The sequence below is a fragment of the Mercenaria mercenaria genome, chromosome 14, assembly GCF_021730395.1.
Source record: "Mercenaria mercenaria strain notata chromosome 14, MADL_Memer_1, whole genome shotgun sequence".
Taxonomy (NCBI): domain Eukaryota; kingdom Metazoa; phylum Mollusca; class Bivalvia; order Venerida; family Veneridae; genus Mercenaria; species Mercenaria mercenaria.
The window spans coordinates 2,424,967-2,452,625 of record NC_069374.1 but is presented as its reverse complement, the minus strand read 5'-3'; the positions used below and the strand labels follow the sequence as shown (position 1 = coordinate 2,452,625).

Below are 27,659 nucleotides of genomic sequence, written 5' to 3'. Positions count from 1 at the left end.
CAATTCCAGAAGCTTCACTGGTTCTATAGCGTGCTAGGTGTATAACACCCATACACGGGAATCTCGGTGTTAATAAATGTACTTGGAGGAGCTGGGGCTCGAACTCGTGACTCCTAATTCCGTAGTCAGACAGTTTTGACACTGGACCACTGTGTCCGCTCTTCTGTAGTCTCATCTAATATAGTCTTAATCACGGTTCTTCAAAATGCACATGCACTTCACGTGCTTCTCAGGTTAGCAATAAAAAAGGTACGACTGACATTAATTCTTCTTTTCTATAATTCTTCAGCATGCATGGATATCTCTAGTGACATCATCATTGTGTTTTTATCGGTAAATCTGTAGCGGGGCTGAGTAATTTTACCTTTGATCAAAGCGATCGATTTACTGGAACAGAGAAATCTATTAGCATGGAATATTGAAACATGTTTTAATGCTGCTAGCCGGTATGTAAATACAAATAAAAATTCTCGGAATACATTTGCAGTAAAGAGCTTGTGTAGGATTTAACTGTGTGATTTCAGAGGAGATATTACAACATGGATATAATGATTTAGATAAAGCTTTAATTCCTTGAAAACAATGCGAGAGACAATCAAAGCTTTGGTTGTTCTTGTGTCTTTTTATGTTGCGTGTTTCTGTATGTATATTGGCAGAGACTAAACTTTAATTCATATACTCCAGCAGACTGGACGTGATACAGAGGAAATTTACTTTCTGGAAATAGATTTTATGTAATTGCTTTGTACTGCTGAAAACTGAAACGTGGGAATATAATATGATATCTCTGAATTATTTATTTATGAATTACATACAGGAGAGACATGTGATGTAAGTGAACGAGTCAGCTTTATGAAATATTTATATCTTTCAAAGGAATTTAACGTAAAAATTGCGAACATTCCAATAAAGCTTTAAGATTTTATTCAAGAAAACTTTAATACAGGACGTAATATGATGTTACAAGAGAATCGCGTTATGTAAATTTGATACATTGCACAGCGCTTCGTTTTCCATGAATTCGTCCAATACGGGAAATACAATATTTAAAGATCACGGATAATAAATGATATGATTTAAAGTGAAAAGATTTACGATATATCATAATTATTTATGAATTTAAATAACTTGCAACTGAAACTGATTGCAAATATGTCCCGGATACATGTCTGGTGCTGATCTAATGCTGCTCAGTGTCGAATTTCTATTAAATTGTTTTATTATGAAAATTCTTTTATGAAATCAAATTTTAAATTACTATTCATTACAGAAATTGCGGAAGTTTTTTTTAGTGTGGTTTGATTCGTGCTATATCAGCCATGAACATCTAAATGGATTAAACTCTACGAATGAAACACTGACAGCAGCGCATAAGAAGTAGATTAACACAAACTGTTACAGAAATGAAGGATAATGTGGTGTTCAGTGGCCACTTATAAGATTTAAATGTTGTACAACGTCTTGTGTAAGCAATGGGTCAATTCTGGACGAAAATTTTCAAACACAAAGATGTCAGGATATTACTCCTTGGTATGTAATGACATTTTATTCAGTTAGTTAAAATGTACGATATGACTTTTAAATTGTTTTGAAATCTCTTAATACTTGTAATTATTATTCCATTGTTGTACGATATATTTCATAGAGTAGAAAATATCCATGTATAGCCATACTCATGTAAAACAATGAACTTTCTATGAATACCGATGCTATTTTTGTCTTTCTACGGAATTGTTGTGCAGTAACTATTGACTTTTGAGATCACTATACACTGCTGAAGATACAAGAAAAAAAAAACAACAACAAACAAACCCAAAAACAAAGGTCAAATTCAATAATTTTTAAGGTATTCTTTTTTTCGAACGAAATTCCCAAAACCGTACTTTCAATAAAAACTTGTAAACATTTGTTTATACCTACCAGAGTTAAGGTTTGCGGAAGATGTTTTTTTCACATTCCCACCGTATTTTTAGAATGCTCCAGTTTGAGAAACATAATTTTATGACAAATTCTTACCTAATAATGAATCAGACCTTTATCATGAGTAATTTAAAATCTGTGCCAAAACAAAATACCATATCTCGGGAATCACTCCAGGAATATCTGTGTAAACACGAGAAACACGTGCGTTGATTGTAGGTAGATATGACAGGTATGACAGACGAAGATTGCATTAACACCATTCGTAACAAAACCACAGACTCTAACCTGGCAACGTTATAACTACCTGCAGCAGATGGTATTCTGAGTGGTTTTGAACACGGAAGTGAGCTACTTGTTTGAAATTCAAATGTATACATTGTATATATAACATGAGCAGTCTGAAAGAAGTAAGTCAAAACTTTTCTAAAGAATGTTTGTGTCCAAAACAGCTGAAATTTACAGTGGAAAATATCCAGTTAGATCCCTATTTTAGCGATAAATTCAAAACTAATGATACATTTGACATTTTAAAAAAGCTTGAATTATCATTTAAAAATGGTGTATAGCATGAATGGTATTGTCTTATATTTAAACATTTAAACAGAAATTAAGGGAAAACTTTGCTACGGAAAAGGTGGATCGAATTGTACTAATAAATGTTTGTTGGAGAATCAGTTAAAGAAGTAATGCTTGTTTATTTTCAAATATTGGAATTTTCTGAATCCATATTTTCCGAATCCAGAATAAATTGTATTTTTCCCAAACAAAAATCTGAAATTTACCAGATTTCTTTAGCAGCAATAAGTCAACATATCAGAAAACTTCTCGGTCGTTTATGCAAACTTCTTGGTCCTTTATGCATATTAATGTCTTTTTTCTGTGTTGATCCGAATGTATGTTTCATTCGGAAATATTGGAATAAGATCAGAAATATACGTGTTATGTCGAATTATTCAGAGCCTTTTTAATCATAAGTCCTGTGAAATATTTACATCTACACGCAAACAGCCATTTTAAACCTTGAAACATTTGAATAGAATCAGTTTTCAGTGGCTTCTTAGAATAATTCTGGTTGATGTTTTCTACAAATTGGTCATCCAATTCAGACCTGATTGTTAGTTTGGCTCCATGTAATGCATCATAACTCGAAAGAAAGGACTCTGTGAGCATTCTAAATTATTTTCTTTATTTCAGAAAATAATGATTTTTTTTTCAACAGGAATATTTTTAAGCAATCTTTTGTTTTGACGATATGTATTTTCCAAGGCAATAATCAATATGAAATCCCTAATAGTTTTTTTCCGTATATCTTTATTTACGTGTGAATTTCCTGTATGTAGATAAAAATTACCTGTATTCTTTGTTTCAAATTATTGCTCAATTACCATGCATTAAGTCTTTTTTACTAATGACCATACTACTTAGAGTACACAAATCCTGTATTTTTTAATAAACCTAGCTGCTCAGCTCAATTTACAATCTGCTTTGTGCAATGTTGAAAAACATGGTTACATGTTACGTTAATTTAATTTTTAGCTCGACTATTCATAGAATAGTGAGCTATTGCACTCGCCCATGCGTCGGCGTCGGCGTCCGCGTCCGCGTCCGCGTCCGCGTCCCGATTTTGGTTAAGGTTTTGTATGTAAGCTGGTATCTCAGTAACCACTTGTGGGAATGGATTGAAACTTCACACACTTATTCACTGTGATGAACTGACTTACATTGCACAGGTTCCATAACTCTATTTTGCTTTTTTACAAAATTATGCCCCTTTTTTCGACTTAGAAATTTTTGGTTAATGTTTTGTATGTAAGCTGGTAACTCAGTAACCACTTGTGGGAATGGATTGAAACTTCACACACTTATTCACTGTGATGAACTGATCTACATTGCACAGGTTCCATAACTCTATTTTGCTTTTTTACAAAATTATGCCCCTTTTTCGACTTAGAAATTTTTGGTTAAGGTTTTGTATGTAAGCTGGTATCTCAGTACTTACTAATGGGAATGGATTGAAACTTCACATACTTGTTCACTATCATGATCTGACATGCACTAAGCAAGTCCCATAACTCTACTCTCTTTTTTTTCAAAATTATGCCCCTTTTTCGACTAAGCAGTTTTTGGTTAAATTTTTGTATGTAATCTGATATCTCAGTATCCACTAATTGGAATGGATTGAAACTTCACACACTTGTTCACTGTCATGATCTAACATGCACTGTGAAGATCCCATAACTCTACTTGGCATTTTTACAAAATTATGCCCCTTTGACTTAGCAGTTTTTTGTTAAGATTTTGTATGTAAGCTGGTATCTCAGTATCCACAAATTGGAAAGGATTGAAACTTCACACACTTGTTCACTGTCATGATATGACATGCAGTACAGAGGTTCAATACCTCTACTTTGCATTTTACAAAATTATGCCCCTTTTTCAACTTTTGTATTCATTCAATTGACAAGGCTGTTGTATAGTCGAGCGTTGCTGTCCTCCGACAGCTCTTGTTCTATTTGTAAGCCATATGCAAGCTAAATACTGGGCATATGACTCGATAATTGTGTTATACTGAGTATTACATCTTAAAATGGATTTTACCTTTGATCAAAGCGATCGACGTATTGGAACAATCGAAATACGAGAGAAATCTTTTAGCCAAAGGTTCATTGATGTAATTCTGAAACATTTTAATGCAGATGGTCCTACAAACAGATTTTAAATGATAACTGGTTTCGTGGGAGACAAAACAACTTTCTATCAATCTTCAGCATGAATGGTTATCTGTAGTGACATCATCATTGTGTTTTTATCGGTAAATCTGTTAGCGGTGATGAGTACTTTCACCTTTGATCAAAGCGATGATGTTTTGGAACAGAAAAATCTATTAGCAACTATATAATTAATGAAATTTGGAAACATGTTTTGATGCTGCTAGCCGGTATGTACTAAATACATTTCTCGAAATACATTTGCTATTAAGAAATTGGGGTGATTTCCTAGGAGATATTACAGCATGGATATAATGATTTAGATTAGTCTTCAATTCCTGGAAAACAATGCGGGAGTCAAGCATTTGAGACTAAACTTGCATTTACACACTCCGGCAGACTGTCCGTGATACAGAGGAAATTTTTACTTTCTGGAAATAGATTTTATGTAATTGCTTTGCACTGTTGAAAACTGAAACGTGGGAATAAAATATGATATCTCTGAATTATTTATTTATGAATTACATACAGGAGAGACATGTGATATAAGTGAATGATTCAGCTTTATGAAATATATATTTTATCTTTGAAAGGAATTTAACGTGTAAATTGTGAACATTCAAATGAAGCTTTAAGAATTTATTTTTTATAGAGGACGTAATATATTACATGAGAGTTGCGGATGTTAAAGAGTTACAGTTCACAGCGCTTCTTTTTCCATGAATTCCTCCAATACGTGGGAAGAAAATATTCAAAAGACAAGGATGATAAATAAATATGATTTAAAGTGAAAAGATTTACGATAAATCATTATTACTAATGAATTTAAATAGCTTGCAATTGAAACTGATGGCAAAAATGTCCCGGAGTCTGATCCCGTGCTGTTCTGGTGCTGCGTAGTGTCGAATTTCTATTAAATGATTTTCTAATGAAAATTATTTTATGAAATCAAATTTTATATTACTATTCATTACAGAAATTGCGGAAGTTTTTTTTAGTGTGGTTTGCATTCGTGCGATATCAGCCATATAGCTCAGCTCATTCCGTCTTAAAGAAACGTAATAAACACGAGCTTTGCGTACATATAAATGAATTAAACTCGTACGAATAAAACATTCACAGCAACGAATAAGAAGTGGATTAAAATAAACTGTTAAAGAAATCACGGAAAATATGGTGTTTAGTGGTGATTTATAAACTTAGATTTTAAACGTTGTAAAAGTCTTGTGTAGCACGACATTTTCTGTGCAATGGGCCAATTCTGGACTAAAATTTTCAAACACAGAGATGTCAGGATATTACTCCTTGGTATGAAATGCCATTTTACTCTTTAGTTTAAATCTATGATGACTTTTATATCGTTTTGAAATCACTAAATACTTGTCATTACTATTCCATTGTTATACGATTTCTAAATACCACGATATCGTAGAATATATTAATCTTTATAGCCATATTGGGACTCCTGTGAAGCAGTGAACTTTCTATAAAATACCGATGCTATTTTTGTCTTTCTACAGAATTGATTTGCACATTAAGTATCTTGAAGTGCAATAGTTTAAACAACGGCGAGCATTTATCTTTATTGTTGTGCAATAACTATTGACTTTTGAGATCACTACACTGCTGAAGATACAAAAAAAGCAAAGGTCAAATTCAATAATTTTTAAGGTATTCCTATTTCGAACGAAATTCCCAAAACCGTACTTTCAAAAAACATATTTCAGCTTGTTTATGTGACCCTAGACCTTCCAGAGTTAAGGTTCGCGGTAGATGTTCTTTTTTTTCACATTCCCACCGCATCTTCAGAATGCTCCAGTATGAGACAAATCATTTTATGACAAATTCCTACGTAACAATGAATCAAACCTATGGGAGGTATGAGTAATTTATAACCTGTGCCAAAACAAAATACCATATCTCAGGAATGACTCCAGGAATATCTGTGTTAGCATTAGAAACAGGCAGTTTGACTGTAGTTAGATATGACAGGTATCACAGACGAAGACTGCATTAACAGCACTCGTAACAAAACCACAGACTCTAACCTGGCAACGTTATAACTACCTGCAGCAGATGGTATTCTGAGTGGTTTTGAACACGGAAGTGAGCTACTTGTTTGAAATCCAAATGTATAAATTGTATACATAATATGAGCAGCCTGAAAGTTAAAAATTAATCACAGTTCGATCCACCTTTTACGTAGCAATGTTTTTCCTTATTTTAATATAAATGTTTAAATATAAGACAATACCATTCATGCTTTACGCTATTTTTAAGAACTTTGATGGTGATAGTGCAATCTTTTAAATCAAAAAGTCTTATTAGTTTTCAATTTATCGCCAAATTACGGTTCTAACTGGATATTTTCCATTGTAGGCTACATTTTAGCTATTTGTTTTAGAAATGAAATTTTTGAAATACTTTGCTGAAAGACTGTAATAAAACTATTTAAAAAACTTAGTAAACATAAAAGCAACATTACTATGTAAACAATGTACCATTTCGAAAACAGAAAACAACATTATAAAAAGAACGTTTCATGTTCAAAAATTTCACACACGGAAAACAAATTTTGGTCATACAATCTAATGCCAAAGAAATTCTAAAGAAAACGACAATATATCATAACCACCCGGATGTGTAACTTATATAAGAATCTTGCATACTAAAGTCATAATTTTCGAATTTCCATCATATGGACTTGTTGTATGGAATAATCTACGAGTTTACTACCCAATAATGTCATACGAAATGGAAGGTTTGCCAATTAAAGGAAATCTATTCATGATATATAAATCTTTTGACCTATATCTTAATCAATGCATTTCGTTTAATGTTAACATTTACGATAGTGGAAAGGAAACGATCTCCGTGACTATTTGATAAACGAAATTGTGTCTGATATCATTAGTCGTCCACCTCTGTTTCATGTCGGGAAGTTAGCAATTAATTGCGGAGAACAGGTTTTCACTGGTCCAGAATCCAGGAACACTGGTTAGGTTAACTCCCCGCCGTTACATGACTGGAATACTGTTGAAAAACGGCGTTAAACCCAAAACAAACAAAAAAAGGAAACGATTTTCTAAGAAAACTATAAGGATGGTGGCAAACACCTTTTGAGAATCAGTGAAAGAAGCAATGCTTGTTTATTTTCAAAAGCTGGAAAATTCCGAATCCAGTGTACAGAATAAACTGTATTTTTCCAAAACAGAAATCTGAAATATACCAAATTTCTTCAGCAGCAATAAGTCAACATATCAGTATTAGATATGATGAAAATCTATACATATCTTACTTTTCATATTTTAGTTGTGCTAGTGTGGAACGAACTTTCCTTACACCATTATGAATAGTTTAAAATAATCTATTGTAGGGATAACGCATGTTTTTCCTTGTTAATACCTGCAGAATCATGAAGCCGAGCCCGGTTGGGCGAGGGTACCAACGTTTCCCGGGGGATTCTGAAGATGTATAACACAAAGTAAACATGCGTCAACGCTATTCTAAAATGCGTATGAAATTATGAAAAATGATGGATGTTTTCTACAATTTGGTCATCTTATTCAAATCTGATTGTACGTTTGGCTCCATGTAATGCATCATTACTCAAAGGATAGGACTATGTAAGCATTATGAATTATTTGTCTTATTTCATGCATTAGAAAATAACGATTTTTTTTCAGCAGGGATACTTTTAAGCAAGCTTTTGTTTTGTCGATATGTTTTTCCAAGGCAATAATCGGTAGATAGATAGATACTTAACGTGTAAATTTCCTGTATGTAAATGAAAATTACATTTTGATCTTCTTTGTTCTTTGTTTCAAATAGTTACGAGGGGCGTTCAATATGTAATGTTACTCCGCATGTAGTTCCGTAACCGCTTATCATTTTTAGACGCGGTTTTCGGCACATCATAGAGCAATTTATTGCCAACACAATGATGTATAAATTTTAAAAATCGGCTGATTCATAGTAAAAATATAATTTTTGTTGAGCGAGGTGTACTCCGGTATACTAGACAATTTTATGTTCAAAATGTTAAGATTGTAATATGCAATTCCTTGATTCTACTATTCAACAAATAGAACTATAGTTCATTTTTCAGTTTAAACAGATGAAACAAATCATGATCTTCACAAAAACATATGAAAACTAAAATAAAAAAGTTTATAACATTTTTAAATTGAGTTTGTATATTTTTACTCGAAAAATGATAAGGTGAGTACAATAAGCCTCTGCAATTTTGTCAGGCGCGATAATCATCGTTTAAAAAGTTCTTGCATTTTAAATTGATACTAGTATCTTAATTCTCGATTGCGAAACTAGTTCTTACAACTTTGATTAATCGCTCTCAACACCAATTCCAGATGGAATCAACCTCGAGTTTAGATTTTTTAGTTCAGTTGTAAAATTAAAAATTCAATAAATAGTTTAAAATAAATGCAAACTCATCACAAATTGCTGTACCTCGTAGAAAAATGATAGAATTTTGTGATTTCACAAGTTATTCTATTTTTCTGATACTCTGAATGCCCAGGACAAACCTAAATTATAATTATGGCCCAGTATACCTGAGCACACCTCACTAAAATGATTATATTTTTACTATGAACATGCCGATTTTTATAATTTATATAGCATTTTGTTCCCAATAAACAGCTTTATAGTGTGCCGAAAACCGCATCTAAAAATGATAAGCGGTTACGGAACTACATACGCAGTAACATTACATATTGAACGCACGCCCCTCGTACCTAGGTACCATGCATATGGTCTTTTCTACGAATGACCATACTACTTAGAGTACACCAATCCTGTATTTTTTTTATAAACCTAGCTGCTCAGCTCAGTTTACAATCTTGAAAAACGTGGTTGCATTTTACGTTAATTTAATTTTTCTATTTGTAAGCCATATGCAAGCTAAATACTGGGCATATGACTCGATAATTGTGTTATACTGAGTATTACATCTTAAAATGGATTTTACCTTTGATCAAAGCGATCGATATACAATGTATTGGAACTATCCAAATACGAGAGAAATCTTTTAGCCAAATGTTCATTGATGTAATTCTGAAACATTTTAATGCAGCTGGTCCTACAAACATTTAAATGATAACTGGTTTCGTTGGAGATAAAACAACTTTCTATCAATCTTCAGCATGCTTGGATATCTATAGTGACATCATCATTGTGTTTTTAGCCCACCATCATCAGATGGTGGGCTATTCAAATCACTCTGCGTCCGTGGTCCGTCGTCCTTCCGTCCGTCCGTCCGTCCGTCCGTCAGTCCGTCCGTCCTTCCGTCCGTTAACAATTTCTCGTTATCGCATCTCCTCAGAAACTACCAGGGGGATTTTAACCAAACTTTGTCAGAATGATGTATTGGTACCCTAGTTGTGTCCCCCTGAAAATCAGACTGGTCCAACAATTATTTAGTGAGTTATGGCCCTTTGTTTATTTCTATAATTTACATAGATTTATATAGGGAAAAACTTTGAAAATCTTCTTGTCCAAAACCACAGAGCCTAGGGCTTTGATATTTGGTATGAAGCATCATCTAGTGGTCCTCTACCAAGATGATTCAAATTATTTCCTTGGGGTCTAATATGGCCCCGCCCCGGGGGTCACATGGTTTATATAGACTTATATAGGGAAAAACTTTGAAAAACCTCTTGTTCAAAACCACAGGGCCTAGGGCTTTGATATTTTGTATATGACATCATCTAGTGGTCTTCTACTAAGATTGTACAAATTATCCCCCTAGGGTCAAATATGGCCCCGCCCCGGGTGTCACATGGTTTACATAGACTTATATAGGGAAAAACTTTGAAAATCTTCTTGTCCATACCACAAAGCCTAGGGCTTTGGCATTTGTAATGTAGCATCATCTAGTGGTTCTCTACCAAGTTTGTTCAAATTATCCCCCTAGGGTCAAATATGGCCCCGCCCTGGGGGGTCACATGGTTCATATAGACTTATATAGGGAAAAGATTTTAAAATCTTGTCAATAACCTACAACATTCAAATTTGGACCACATGTATGGTTTTGAGTGGCAAGATGAACCTTGACATGAGTTGACCTTGATTTTGACCTAGTGACCTACTTTCACATTTCTGTAGCTACTGCCTTCAAATTTGGACCACATGCATAGTTTTGCGCACTGAAACAAACGTTGACCTTGACATTGACCTAGTGACCTACTTTCACATTTTTGAAGGTACAGGCTTCAAATTTGGACCACGTGCATAGCTTCGTGTTCTGAAATGGAATTTGACCTTGATTTTGACCTACTGACCTACTTTAACATTTCTCAAGCTACAGCCTTCAAATTTGGACCACATGCATAGTTTTGTGTACCGAAACAAACTTTGACCTTTACATTGACCTAGTGACCTACTTTCACATTTTTGAAGGTACAGGCTTCAAATTTGGAACACATGCATAGCTCTGTGTTCCGAAATAAAATTTGACCTTGATTTTGACCTAGTGACCTACTTTCACATTTCTCGAGCTACAGCCTTCAAATTTGGACCACTTGCATAGTTTTGTGTACCGAAATGAACTTTGACCTTAAGATTGACCTAGTGACCTACTTTCACATTTCTGTAGCTACAGGCTTCAAATTTAGACCACATGCATAGGATTGTGTACCGAAACAAACTTTGACCTTGACATTGACCTAGTGACCTACTTTCACATTTTTGAAGGTACAGGCTTTAAATTTGGACCACATGCATAAATTTGTGTTCTGAAGTGTAATTTGACCTTGATTTTGACCTAGTGACCTACTTTCACATTTCGTCCTTGAAATTGATCTAGTGACCTACTTTCACATTTCTCAAGCTACAGCTTTCGAATTTGGACCACATGCACACTGTTGTGTACGGAAATGAAATTTGACCTTGAGCTAGTCAGTAAGTCTTGAAATTTGGAACACTCAAAAATGGCACATTGGTGGGCGCCAAGATCACTCTGTGATCTCTTGTTTATCGGTAAATCTGTTAGCGATTCTGAGTAATTTTACCTTTGATCAAAGCGATCGATTTATTGGAACAGAAAAATCTATTAGCGACTAGTTCATTAGTACTTTTAATGCTGCTAGCCGGTATGTAAATACATTTCTCAAAATACGTTTGCTATAAAGAGCTTGGGGTGATTTCCTAGGAGATATTACAACATGAATATAATGATTTAGATAAGGCTTTAATTCCTCGAAAACAATTCGAGAGACGAGCAAATCTCTGGTGGTTTTTGCAGCTATTTATGTTTTGTGTTTCTGTATGCATATTGGCAGAGACTAAACTTTAATTCATATACTCCAGCAGACTGTCCGTGATACAGAGGAAATTTACTTTCTGGAAATAGATTTTATGTAATTGCTTTGTACTGCTGAAAACTGAAACGTGGGAATACAATATGATATCTCTGAATTATTTATTTATGAATTACATACAGGAGAGACCTGTGATATAAGTGAACGATTCAGCTTTATGAAATATTTATATCTTTCAAAGGAATTTAACGTGCAAATTGTGAACATTCAAATAAAGCTTTAAGATTTTTTATTAGAAAACTTTAAAAGAGGACGTAATATATTACAAGAGCATTGCGAGATGTAAAAATGATACATCACAGCTCTTCGTTTTCCGTGAATTCGTCCAGTACTCAAGGACACGGATACTAAATGATATGATTTAATATGAGAAGATTTACGATAAATCATTATTATTCATGAATTTAAATATCTTGCAACTGAAACTGATTGCAAATCTGTCCCGTAGTCTGATCTCGTGCTGCGTAGTGTCGAATTTCTATTAAATTGTTTTATTATGAAAATTCTTTTATGAAATCAAATTTTATATTACTATTCATTACAGAAATTGCGGAAGTTTTTTAGTGTGGTTTACATTCGTGATATATCAGCAGTATAGCTCATTTCGTCTTACAGAAACGTAATAAACACGAGCTATGCTTACCTCTAAATTAATTAAACTCCTCCGAATAAAAAACTCACAGCAGCGAAAAAGAAGTGGATTAAGACAAACTATCAAAGAAATAAAACATAATGTGCTTATAAGCTTCGATTTTAAACGTTGTAGAACGTCCTGCATGTGAAGCAAGAGATTTGCTGAACAATGGGTCAATTCTGGACTAAAATTTTCAAACACAAAGATGTCAGAATATTGCTCCTAGGTATGTAATACCATTTCAATCTTTAGTTTAAATAAATGGTATGACTTTTAAATAGTTTGGTTATTATTAAATGCAAGCCATTACTATTCCATTGTTATACGATTTCTTAGTACCGCGATATCCCATAGAGTAGAATATATCCATCTATAGCCCTATCGGGACTCCTGTAAAGCAATGAACTTTCTATAAAATACCGGTGCTATGATTGTCTTTCTACGGAATTGATTTGCACATTAATTCCCTGGAAATGCATTTGTTTAAACAGAGGCAAGCATTTATCTGTATTGTTGTGCAATAACTATTGACTTTTGAGATCACTACACTGTTGAAGATACAGAAAAGCAAAGGTCGAATTCAGTAATATTTAAGGTATTTCTATTTTGAACGAAATTTTCAAAACGGAACTTTAAAAAAAAACATATTTCAGCAAAACCTTCTTTATGTTTATACCTACCAGAGTTAATGTCCGCGAAAGATGATTTTTACATCTCACCGCATTTTTAGAATGCTCCAGTTTGAGAAACATCATTTTATGACAAATTCTTACCTAACTATGAATCAAACCTCCGTTATCATGAGTAATTTATATCCTGTGCCAAAACAAAATACCAAATCTCAGGCATCACTCCAGGAATATCTGTGTAAACACGAGAAACATGTGCATTAATTGTAGGTAGATATGACAGGTATGACAGACGAAGATCGCATTAACACCACTCGTAACAAAACCACAGACTCTAACCTGGCAACGTTATAACTACCTGCAGCAGATGGTATTCTGAGTGGTTTTGAACACGGAAGTGAGCTACTTGTTTGAAATCCAAATGAATACAAGTTTATACATAACATGAACTGTTTGAAAGATTAAAATTAACAACAGTTCGATTCATCTTTTTCGTAGGAAGGTTTTCTCTTAACCTTTAGCTTGCTAAATTTCTAAATTTGACTGGTCCATCATTAAATTTGGACAATACCATTTATTATTCAAAGGGATGTTCAGTGAAAATTTACTGACTGAATAGTACGGAATCCTGTTGGGGCCATTTATAGTGTCGCCGTCGCGTTTGTGGGGTCGACACACGACAACGCGAAGTGACATAGCGACATTACGAAATGACACCCGACAATCGCAAACGACGGCGACAATCCCAAACGACAATGTTGCGATATCAACTTTGAAATGTCGCCTTTCAAAAGCACGATATATCGCGATGTCACTTCGCGTTGTCGAGCGTCATATCGCATTGTCGCTATGTCACTTCGCGTTGTCGTGTGTCGACCCTGCAAACGCGACGGCGACATTACCAAACGACATGCGATAATCTCAAATGATGCTCCACAACACGAAGCGACATTTTCCTAATGTCGTATCGTTTGTCGCGTGTCGCGGGTTTGGGTGAGGGTCGATGCGCGACAATTCCAAACGATACACGACACGCGAAGTGACACTCGACAATACGAAGCGACATTTTCATATGCCGTATCGCATTGTCGTGTGTCGACCGGTGTTCACTTGAATAAATACCGGCTAATCTTGGTCGCATTTTTTCGAAAAATTAAATCAATTTCATTTTATTATTAAAAGCGTTAAAAGTAAGGTATCAAAGTGAAATTTCTTTTAATAAGTAGTATTGCCTAATCAAATATTAAAAACAATGTTCTTCCCCGACGGGCACGCCGTCGGGAACATTTGCTGAACTTTGTCATTTTTGGCTTAAAATATTAACAGTAAAAGAAGGAAAACGTGCTTATAAAATATTTATTTTGGGTAAATAACTGCAAATAAAAACTTGTTTTGATAGAAAATGACAAAATCTGAATGTTTGTGACAAAAAAGACAACATCTGTTCGTCCGTCTGTACGTAATTAAAGATAAAAGCTGTATTTCCGTACTTTTCCGTACGGAAAATGTCCGTGTTTTTCATTAATTTCAAGTAATTATAGAATGTTCCAAACAAAAGATATTTTAATGAAACAACTTTTATATATTAAATTCAAACATTTGTTATATATTTGTTATTTGCTTGGGTTTTCATGACCGTTTTGACTGCTCTGACAAGTTCATATTTTGAGAATATTACCGGAATTTGACCTATGACCTTGACCCCTAGCCGACCGGGTTCGAACCTGACGTGGCCTCTTTTCATTAGGTACTGACTTGTCCTTTGCAACAAGGTATCATTTATTAAAATCGGACATCAGGTTATGAAGATATGGATTCTCAGACAAGGACCACCCCTCTATTTAATATATGAAGAAGTATGCATATTTTCACGAAAACTGATACATTTTGAAACGGTCCTCCGACGAAACCGTCGGCGGTAATATTATACAAGTTAAATATCCGTTTAGACAATGTTTGAATTAATATATAAAAGTTATCTAAAAATATCTTGTGTTTGGAACATTCTACAATTATTTGCAGTTAATGAAAAAACACGGACATTTTCCGTACGGAAAAGTACGGAAATATTTTACCTTTTCACCGGTAGACGGGAGACATGCGATACGACATTATAAAAATGTCGCTTTTATATTGTCGAGTGTCACTTCGCGTGTCATGTATCGTTTGGAATTGTCGGAAAATGTCGCTTCTTGTTGTGGAGCGTCGTTTGAGATTATCGCATGTCGTTTGATAATGTTGCCGTCGCATTTGCAGGGTCGACACACGACAACGCAAAGTGACATTGCGACATTACGAAGTAACATAGCGACAATGCGATATAACGCTCGACAATGCGAAGTGACATCGCGATATATCGTGCTTTTGAAAGGCGACATTTCAAAGTGGATATCGCGACATTGTCGTTTGGGATTGTCGCCGTCGTTTGCGATTGTCGGGTGTCACTTCGTAATGTCGCTATGTCACTTCGCGTTGTCGTGTGTCGACCCCACAAACGCGACGGCGACATTATAAATGGCCCCAAAGGGATTCCGTAGAATAGCGAACAGTGCAGGCGGACCTTAGTCTGCACTGGTCGCAAAGGCAGAATCACTTGCCGCCAACAGGGTTAGGGTTAATTTCTGTTTAAATATAAGACAATACCATTCATGTTAAACACCATTTTAGGAACGCTAAATGTGAAAGAATGTCAAAATGTATTATCAGTTCTGAATTTATCGCCAAAATAGGGTTTTAGCTGGGTAGTTTCCATAATTGTAATATCAGCTATTTTTGACAACTGCATGTTTTAGAAAATTTATTTTTGACTTACTGTGCTGAATGATTGTTATAAAACTATAAACATAAAAGCGATAGGTCTCTGTAAACAATGTCTAATTTTGAAAACAGAAAACAAAATTATATATATATATATATATATATATATATATATATATATATAACCTTTCATTTAATGTTAACACTGACGACAGTGAAATGAAATGATTTTCTTAGAAAGCCATTAGGATGGTGACAAAACTTCTGCAATATAAGCGAGCGAACATATATGAGCTGGCTTACCTGTTTCTTATTTCAATTTACGTAAATTTCAAACAATTCAATCTCAAACATACAATAAATAAGGAAGATAACTCAATTAGACACAATATTAAAGTATAAAACATATTAAAATACCGGTCTTATTTTCAGTAAGGCCTCCAACAACAATGGTATGAAACACAGCCCTACAATCATCTGATTGTTAGTTTGGCTCCGTGTAATGCAACATTAGTCAAAAGATATAACTACGTAATCATTATACATTATTTTAGCAGATATGCAATAATCAATATGAAATCCAAATAGGTTTTGACATAACTTTATTTAAGTGTGAATTTCCTGTATATAGATAAAAATTACATGTGTTCTTTGTTTTAAATTGCTCAATTACCATGCATAAAGTCTTTTTTACTAATGACCATATCACTAAGAGTACACCGATCCTGTATTTTTTAATAAAGCTAGCTGCATCTCAGACTGTACACAGCTTAATTGTTCAATAACGTGGTTGCATTTACGGTTAATCTAATTTTTCTATTTGTAAGCCAGAATAATTGATTACCCCCCGATAACTGTGTTGTACTGATTAATACATCTTAAATTGGATTTTACCTTTGATCAAAGCGATCGATGTATTGGAACTATCGAAATACGAGAGAAATCGTTTAGCCAAAGGTTCATTGATGTAATTCTGAAACATTTTAATGCTGCTGGTCGTACAAACAGGATTTAAATGATATCTGGTTCCGTGGGAGATAAGACAATTGTGTCAAACGGCATGAATGTGCTGAATCAATGTGAGATTGAGAAAACAATGAATGCGGTAAAGCCGTGGTTGTTCATGTATCCATTTTTTGTTACGTGTTTCTGCATGCATATTGGCAGAAACATTCATTCACAGAGTGAACTTACTCTAGTAGACTCGTCGTGATGTGCAGAGAAATTTCTTTTCTGGAAATATAGGTTTAATGTGACTGCCTCTCACTGGCGAAAACAGGAACGTGGGAATATTATTTGATTTCTCATAATCATTTATTTAAAATTATATAGAAGAGAAAATGTGATGTGAGTAAACGATTCAGTTTAGTAAATGGGTTTATTTTTCAAAAATATAGTGTATTTATTTAAATGTTCCACGAATCGAAACAGTTTAAGGATTTTACGTATTTATGAAGTGAAATATTACAATAGATGTGTGGGAGGTGCAAGTGATTAAATCCACAACATTATTTTTACCGCCAATGTCAGCTAGCATAACGAAGAGAGAAAAATTATATAAGGCTACCGATAAAATACGTTTTTTTTTATTCAGATGGATAGGATTTAAAAAAAAATATCAGTTGAATATTATGAACCACTGAATTCAGTATTCCGGAAGCTAAAATGTCGGCCTAGTATCATATTTCAATATAGATATTTTATGAATTAAATCTAATCGTACAAATTTTCAATACGTATATTGAGGAAGTTAATTAATTACGTGTATTCATGCTTTTTGATAATATAGCCTATACCATTGAAAAATATATCTTACACAAATTTGACTCGTACAAAGGCGAAATAAACACAGCGGTGAATTGAAAAGAAGGGGAAATTAAGTCATAATCCTGTACCAAAGATTATGTTGTGCTCAATAGAGACTTATAAGCTCGGATATTAAAACGTTGTGGAACGTCTTGTGTAACAAAAATGGGTCAATTCTGGACTAAAATTTTCAAACACAAAGATGTCAGGATATTACTCCTCGGTATGTAATGCCATTTTACTCTTTAGTTAGGTATAATTACATTTCTCATTATATTGTGCAGGCAAACTTTCAATGTTTTTACAATAGATAAATATACATTCTGTCTGGCATAAGATACATTTTGGTATACTAACAGCTTTCTGTCCTACACCTATTGTAACAATTTATTTATCTCAAGCCGACATATTATATTCGTTTTGAACAGCAGTTCTGGGGCTTCCGTATATTCTGACATCAGGACTTGTACCCGCAGAATCCAGTTGCACTAAGTATCTTAAAACACGATAAAGTTAAAACCGAGAAGAACATTTCACTGTTATTAAGTTGTGCCATATTTAGTGACTTTTGAGAATGTGCTTGGCTGGAAATTCATAAATAAAAAGAGATGGTCAAATCCGAGTACTTTTATTTACAATAGATTGTGGGTATTTTCATGTTTCATGCTAGAATGCTATCGTATGAGGTAACCATTTACTGTGACAAAGTTCCACCTAACAATGAATCCTGAGTAATTTATTCGTTGTGCCAAAACAAAATACCATATCTCAGGAATCACTCGAGGAATATTTATGTAAACCAGAGAAACATGGATGTTGATTGTATGTAGATATGACAGGTATGACAGGTAAATCTGACTGTGGCTTATAGTGAAGATGATTGCATTAACACTGCTCTTAAAACCACAGAGATTTACCTGGCAGATATATAATTACCTGCAACAGATGGTATTACCTGCACTTTTAAAAACGAAAGTTTTCTGTGTTGTGAAGCCACCTGGTTATCATCAGGCCAACACAATTATTTCTTTGATCTTGGACAAAAATTGTCAAAGAAATAAAATATTTATGAATCATACGGAATTAATGCCATGCTGACTAAGTGTGAGCAAAAATGAACATGATTGAAGGAATGTTTTACTGAAGCTTAAAATTTTCTAACATAGGGGTTATTAATTGTATTCAGCGTGACTCGTATATCACTAATCAAGGTACTAGAAAACCAAATGTTACTAAAAAGTATGTAATTAAGAGCTAGCAAATTACCTGCATTGATTAAACCATAATCTAGATTAGGGGTTGTGTGATGTAGTTGGTATGTTAGTCAGGAAAATATACGCGTGTTTTAAAAACTTGTAATGTAGGGTCGTAAAATTCACCGCCATGAATAATACATAGCTTTAATTACTTTGCAAAGAATTGAACGAACATCTTTTAATCAATTACTATTCAAGAAGATCTTTTGAAAAAAATATCACAAAATAGTAGCAGACTTGGTTTGATCGAGCCTGTTCATGAGGAGTTAGGGAATTAGCAGCACCCACGCCACCTAGCACTGGCTTAAGCGGAATTCTGTCATAGTAAAGTTCACTGAACTCCACGACCCCATAGGACCAGATAATATAACAACACTAAGTCCATGAAACCGTAAAGTATTCGTTGAAGAAAGGCACATGGGTTTAATTACAATTATGTATATGAGATCCAAGTGTATGATACAAAATATTCCACAGTGTATACATATACATAGTGGTTCAAATCTAAACTATTCAAAATATCTTAGCCCGCCCGCTTTGCTCAGTAGGTAGAGCGTTGATCTACGGATCGCGGGGTCGTGAGTTCGAACCTCGGATGGGGCGTATGTTCTCCGTGACTATTTGATAAGCGACATTGTGTCTGAAATCATTAGTTCTTCACCTCTGATTCATGTGGAGAAGTTGGCAGTTACTTGCGGAGAACAGGCCTGTACTGGTACAGAATCCAGGAACACTGGTTAGGTTAACTGCCCGCCGTTACATGACTGAAATACTGTTGAAAAACGGCGTTAAACCCAAAACAAACAAACAAACAAACAAACTTAATCTTTGGGAACAGAGCCCATCTAAATAAGACTACCTTTCGCAGCGTATGTATGTATTTATACATAGCAAATATGCACAAAAATGATACAAATGTAATAAAGGTTAAGTAAAACAAATAGATAAGTACGACAAAACAAATAAAATAATTATTATGTCAAGCATCGGAATGGAAAACGGTTGAATTTGCACAAAACATCAAAACCCCACTTTAACATGCATCATAATTACGCTGAAGTTAAAGAACAGTGTAAATTTCCCTAATACACGTACACGTAACTGAAACAAGAGTAAACCACAAAAATGAGCATCTTATATTAAATCCATGAAGCAAAAGGGTTGAATTACAATTTTAAAGGTATGAAGGAAAGAATATTATATGTATTCATTACAAACAGTAGTTAAACTTTTTATGTTTAAAGTATGTTTATCATTGGGCGCTATGTGAAACTGAAATGTTTGAAGCAATCGCCATTCCAGCTACGTCCTTATTCATTGATAAAAATAGTAAGGAACACACTATATACATGGGTATATAGACACAGGGCACCGTGGAGGTGTAAACCGGTTGAACTGACACATAGCCTCACGATTTGCTGAAGTTACAGAACTGTGTAAATTCAAGTTATACCCTCTAAAGTAAAGTTATACCCTCTCTAAAGTAAAGTTATACCCTCTAAAGTAAAGTTACACTATTTAAAGTAAAGTTATACCCTCTAAATAAAGTAAAGTTATACTATTTAAAGTAAAGTTATACCCTATAAAGTAAAGTTATACCCTCTAAAGTAAAATAAAGTTATACCCTCTAAAGTAAAGTTATACCCTCTAAATCATTCCATAACAAACGGAACAACAGCAGTAATTCAGATGTCAATATACCTAAAAAGTTGTTTACACATGTGTTCAATGAAGTGGCAAAAAGTAGAATAACAAATGAAGGTTCGAAAAAAGGAAATCAATTCAGTGACAGTCTGTATTATTTAAAGCCTTTAAATATTAATACACAATTCAGAGAAAGCACATGAAACTTTATCATCATTTTGCTCTAAAACTAACAAGTCACTACAGTTATTATGGTTAAAAAATCAACCAATGCTGAACTTTATGAGAACCACTATATAATGATACTTTCCCTCGTTCATTTACTCACAATAACTTTAGATTACAGTAGGGTGCTAAAGTTCTAGGCCAGGATGCATTGTTTTTTAACATTTTATACGAATTTTCTTTACTTTTAATCGTGCTACAAATTTAAAGGAACATGATTTGTTCATGAGCAGTAATACTTTTTGATGAATAACATTTTATTCAATGTTTTAACTGGGAATAGTTGGGAAAAATCCATCAGAATTGTGGCACTCACTTTCGCAATCAATGCGTATGCGCACATTTTTGAACTATAGAGACACCTATATAAGAAGTAGTTACAATCATTATCATTACCTATTAACATTAATATTAACAACTACATTTGAAGAAAATTATGAATTTGATATACCATCAACCAGTGCATGTATAAACTCACGAATTTCATTATGAAACACATGTTACGTTTTAATAAAACAATGCAATTACGAACTAAATTGACGCTCATAAAACATTTCTATTGTGGTTAACATGTGTTTCATAACTACACAAAGCTTCTTTAAACCTCGTGGATTGCGTTAAAAGGTACCTAAAGTATGTAATGAATATAATTATTAATTAAAATGTTGGCATCGATCGCTGAGTGTATATTGAACTTACGTAATATGTTTTATTTCAGTGATAAAGAAATATTTCTATGCCATTGTATGAAAAGTATTATTATAAAACAAAAAACTCATAATGAATGCATGAATGGTTCTATGGTTTTGTACACATTTTTTCAATATTTGGGCTACGAAATGTATTGACAAATGTATCTTTCAAGCTGCGACTACTGGATATTCTTTTATAACATAAAATTAAATATGCATTTTTAGGTATGCGATATGTACAGCTTCATTTTGGACTGAATTCACCTCTAAAGGCGGATAAGTCACTCCTGCTGTATTTGCTAACATTGACAATATCCACACATTGATGATTAAAATCCTCCCATGTATCCACTGAGAAAGTTTTGAATGTTGTTTTTAAACTTATTTGTATTTTTCTAGTTTAATGGAAATATGTTTAAATAAAGAAATAAGAAAATTTCATTGGGTGATATTTTATCCTTTTAATTTTTCATGGAGGTATTTTCTCCAATGTATAATTTCAATGTAATGGGGTTTGTTCGGAAGAGGATTCAGCTTATATATTATAAATACGTTCATTATTTTATCACTGCGTTCCATAACAGGATACGATTTAGGTATTGCTGAGGCCGTCGCCATCTGGACCACCTCAAACTCGATCAATCGCCATTCTGTCAAACTTATCAACCTAACATTCAGTTCATCGTCATCCTTATAATGATAAAGAATAATAACACTAAGAAATCTATACTTTCGCAAAGAAAGCAAAATTTGATAACGGATTGTTTTAATAATCTATTGAACATTCGTCATTATCCGTCTTCAGTGCAGCTTTACAGGAAAAGTATGTTACAATAACGGATGCGAAGATGCATATTAAATAACGTTTTTTTTTGAGAATCTGAGAAATGCTGTAACAGATGAAATGTTTTGCAAGTATTTAGGCATAAACTTGTCTAGTTCTTGTTGTCTGGCCAAAAACACGTGTTAAACATTTGTATTTGTTTTTTGCTTATTGGCATAACAAGCCGCGGCGTTTCTTTTTTTCTGGAAATTATGGTTGGACGAATTTGGAAAACTTCCATTCATCCATCCACCCACTCACCAAACTTTACATGAAATAGTGAAGACTTTCGTAATGTATGTGTATGATAGGACAATTCCTTTTTTTTATAATTCGCATTCATATACCAAATATAAGCGTCATGAATTTTGTCTGCAATTTACTGTTAAAGTTTATGATGATTAAATCTAGTTCTATTCAACTGAGAGTGACATCTGTGTTTGTTTTTGAATTTACATCTATTTCAGGCAAATGCAAATACTAGTACTGTATACATTATTAAAAGTAAAAGAATAAAACATATGCTAGTACAAATATTTGGTTTATAAACTTGTCCATAGCATGTAAGTTCATATTTATATACCTGCAGTTTTGTTGAAAAGTCACTTTAAACTATTTCCGTTGTTCACAATTGACAGAAAATCTTTAAGGAGGGCAAACTACTTTAAAAAATGAAAGGATGCTAAATTTAGACGAGCTGGTGTATATATATATAATATATATAATACATCGTAAGTAGTTTCGCCTCCCACTAACCTATGAATATATCAGCTTATAACTGTACGGTATTTCATCTGAATACAATCAGACAAAATGACAATATAGATGACTGGTAAAGTTTCATATTTATGAAATAAGAATAAGAGTATTTCAAAACTTTTCACAACACTGGGATTCAGTGATGTAAACAAGAAAATTGCTGTAAATATTTTGCAAGAAAAACTTAGGAAATTCTCTCATAAATATGCTTAGTGATACCATCTCGAAACGAAGTTGCTATAAATACATTCTGGTTTTTTTTCCTAGTGCGAGTAATAGCAAAACTGTGCATGTCAATAATTGCTGAAACAGAAGGATTTCACTGCGCCAACGTGCATAAAAATATCGTAAAATTGAAAGCTAACGCACATGTGCGTTTTCTTCGTTTCATAGAAACCTAACCCTTACAATTAGGGACACAATTGATTCTGTTTGATCGTGATCAGCCTGCACATCCGCGCAGTCTGATCATGACCTGCACTGTTCGCCATTCAGTCAGTGTCCTTTTTGGAATGCAACCCTTTTAACAGTTAATGATATCCAAATTGAGAGATGGATATGTTCATTATAAAAATTTAGCAGGGTAAGGGTTACAATCTTAAAAGAAACAGAATAATAGTAACTACCATAAAGTGTTCGATATACTCAGTATTTACCTAAGTGTTAATATATTAATAACCAGCTGTAGCAGTTATCATTGACTACCTGTCTTACCATTAATTCCAGAAACAACACGTGCAATTGTATATAAATATAAGCGTTTCCGCCATGCTTTGTATACATTTTCTCCAATAAATATTAATTGATTTACATTGGTGAAAATATAAGTATGGTATACAGTAAGGACCAAAAATGCTTCAGTGCTTTAAAAGGACTTTTCACACATTACATTGCAAATAAGGGTATTCACCTTGAGCCCGCGTACCTTTGTTTGTTTTTGCCATCATGTAAAGAGTACACATGTTAATAAATAGGAACTATATATGGTATTTAAGCTGTAACTCGATATGAGCCAATCAAAATTCTCTTTTGAGGTTCATTTCATTGTCAGAGTTTAGCGATTAAAGGATTGTGTATAGTGAAGGATGTAGCTATATAAAAAGTTATTCATTAAATATTCACATGGAACAAATGAATGACCACTTACGTGGATGTGTCCCATTGACACTAATTTTCAAGACCTGTATCATGCATGGCGAGATATGGAATCCATTATCATTAAACAAGAACATTATGTCTTTCAGGCCTTGACGGAGCTGGAAAGACAACGTTACTTTATCGTCTAAAACTTGGAGAGGTGGTCACACACATTCCAACTATAGGTAAGACGCTTTTGATTTTTTTTTTCGCCTTCATTCGCCAAAAGATGTGTACTGTCATCATTTCGTGCCATGTTTTTCAATGGGCGAAAAGAAAAGACAACAATTGTGCTTCTCGAGTGCACACGATATCATTTTCTTCGAGAGAAATGCTGATCATGGTTTTCGACTCCTGATATTTCTCATCAAAGATAAAAATCAATAATGAATGGTCCCTGTCATTGAGAAAGTATTCATTCAAATTATCTCCGGGGTAGTGGTCCCTGATCTTTGATATGCACAATAGTGTTCTGATGTGAAATACATTTACAATGCATGTCAGTAGTGTTCTTATTAATATAATATTAATCTACTTATCTTTTGAAATAATACAATAATGCAATAATTGCGGTTACATCATTAATTAAACCAGATAAGCAATAAGCTAAAAATTACGCTCAAACTGAATATAATTATACATATTTCTTATGTAAATGTTTAATAGTAAGTCAAGAATACATCATACAAGCTTTGTTATTCGGGTGTGCAACTTGAAAAAGAAAAACTATAATAAGTAGAATCACAAGAAGATATTGTTAATGTTTACAATTTTCTTGAAAACAATTCTGACCTCACAGAGCAATAATGTACATGTTGTTTTGTACTCTCTATTTCCTGTTATTCCAGTAATTAGCTAATGGTTGAGTACCTGTAATTCGTTTCTTTTTAACTTCCATTGAAAATTAAAACATCTTTGTAGTTGTTCCAATTTTATTTATAGTACTTTTAATTTAAATGTTACATTTCCATCGTAAATATCATATGTAACATAAAATGATTGTTTCCTTTCTGTTAATGCCTTCTACTTTCACTTAATCAAGTTATTATATTTATAGGATTTAATGTGGAGCAACTTACATACAAGAACATTACATTCACAGCGTGGGATATAGGTGCAAGAGACAAAATGGTAAGTGATTTAAGTATTCATTCTTAGCCAACTATTATCACTAGATGTATGTAAAAAGTTGAAAATAGAAAACGGGAACTATATTTGTATTGAGAAAAAACAAAGGAACCATTAAATTACAAAAAATAACTGTTCTTTGGGATAAAAACAGAACAAAAACAAGTGCATGGGTGTAACTGTTTTAAAGTGGTTTATTTTCAGAAAGAGCAAGCTTTTAGGGACATTCCTTTATACCAACATCACAAAATATTTGAAATTAGATTGCAAATCTCATAAACCCAGAATCGTTAAATGTTCTTTCTACTTCAAGTAATGCAGACTTACATTTTATATATAGTTTAGCAAATGCTGTACAAAAGCGTAACAAATATATATTTTCCATGATTAATTTCAGCGTCCCTTATTCCGTCATTACTACAAAGGGACAGACGCGGTAGTCATGGTGATTGACTCTTCAGACCGCGAGCGATTGGATGAGCTATATTGTGATGTACTAAAGCCCGCCCTCCACGCGGAAGAACTAGCCAATAGCGTGTTTCTATTTCTTGTCAACAAGAAAGATCTGCCGGACACTATGAATAAAGATGAGGTGTCCATTAAACTAAATCTCCATTCAGTCAAACACGTTTGGAGTAAGTACATTCATCCTTAAATTTTCTTTGCAATACAATATATAAAGTTTTCGTATGATTTTATTTGTCGGTTTACCATAAAATGGAAATATGCATATACATATTATCAGTAATTGCTATTACTTTCAAAATATTTTGTTAAAATATACCATCCCGAGCATAAGATTCTTAGCCAATGGGAATATCCGGCTCGGGTAATTGCTTAGGCGGTAACGAGGCTCCGCGAGTTACCGTATAAACAAATACCAGAGGGCCGGATATTCTCATCTGCACTTAAAGGCAATGATGGAGTATTTTTAGCATATCATATTAAGCAAATCATATTAAATATTAATATTTCTCTTGGCATTAGGTTGACAGTAAAATTAAATCAAAGATCCTGCACTTGTATAATTCCGAGGCGCTAAAATTTTCTCAAAAGACATCCAATCACTGTATTAAAAGAAAATTACTAAAACCTCTATGCAAGCCAAGTAGGCTATGGTCCATTAATGTATACCATTCATTCCCCTAGACAAATTTACTAAAAGGTACCAAAATGTTCCCATGAAAATCTCTTTTAAACTATATATTATTTCAATGTTTCAGTGAAAACCTTTCATTTTAGATAATGAGGAAATGACAACCATATAGACGACAATTTCATCATATCTTAGTCCGTTTTGATGATAAAAGAATAAGATTGGTATCGAAAAAGCGCTGAGAAACTGGCCTTTAATTCGCAGCATTTTTATCGTGTTGATAAATTGATTTGCATACGAGAATAGTACAAATGACAAAATGCTTAAAGTTGTGTATTTATTGCAATTAAATATCACTTATTACGAGTAAATGCTATATTACAGACATGTCATTTTTGTAATTACACGTTATTTTATACATAAAACGTACATATTCATAAAACCATTATCAATCTAATTAAGAAAACGAGTGTTCGCACGTATGATTCTTTCCAATACGCACGTTTATAGTCCGTTAACATCGATATTTATATGATTAAAGGAGTTAAATAATCGAGTATTCATTATTGTGTTAAAGTCTTTAGTAAAAAATCATTAAACGGCGTCAATGACGTGTCTTGCATGGTTACTAGCTCTCCTAAGCATATACAGGTACTCGATAGACGATCTGGTGCAAATACAGGTTTGGTCTTGCTAGTAAGAACTAAAGACACGCCGTTGCCGGTTAAAAAGAGAAAAATATTTAACTCGTAGGTATACGTTTCACTTTACACATTGTATTAAAACATGCAAAACTGCAGTTTTATATTAAAATAAACGCAGCGTTTTTCAATTTGCAGACATAATTGAGACAAGTGCTATTCAGGGTGATGGTCTGACAGACTGCATGGATTGGCTTGCCACTCAGCTAGGATCAAGTTCGAGCTCAGCCAAGAAGCCAACATCACACGCTTTACGTAGAACTTCTAGTGACACTTCCCCAAGCCATTGTGATAAACCAACAGAAATAAAAGACAAATCAGCCCACAAAGATTACTGCACACGTGCATACATGCTTTTAATGCTTCTTCATTCGGCAAGTGTTCCACCGGTATTGAGATAA

General features: G+C 33.6%; 1 protein-coding gene across 1 annotated transcript; it reads left to right on the top strand.

The window, feature by feature from the left end:
• The first annotated feature begins 615 nt into the window (after positions 1 to 615).
• On the top strand, positions 616 to 27,659 carry LOC123526142 (ADP-ribosylation factor 1-like). The gene is made up of 5 exons (XM_053523981.1): positions 616 to 1,530; positions 24,441 to 24,518; positions 25,391 to 25,464; positions 25,859 to 26,096; positions 27,397 to 27,659. The coding sequence occupies exons 1-5, from the start codon at positions 1,473 to 1,475 to the stop codon at positions 27,657 to 27,659; spliced, it is 711 nt and encodes a 236-aa protein (XP_053379956.1). The 5' UTR covers positions 616 to 1,472.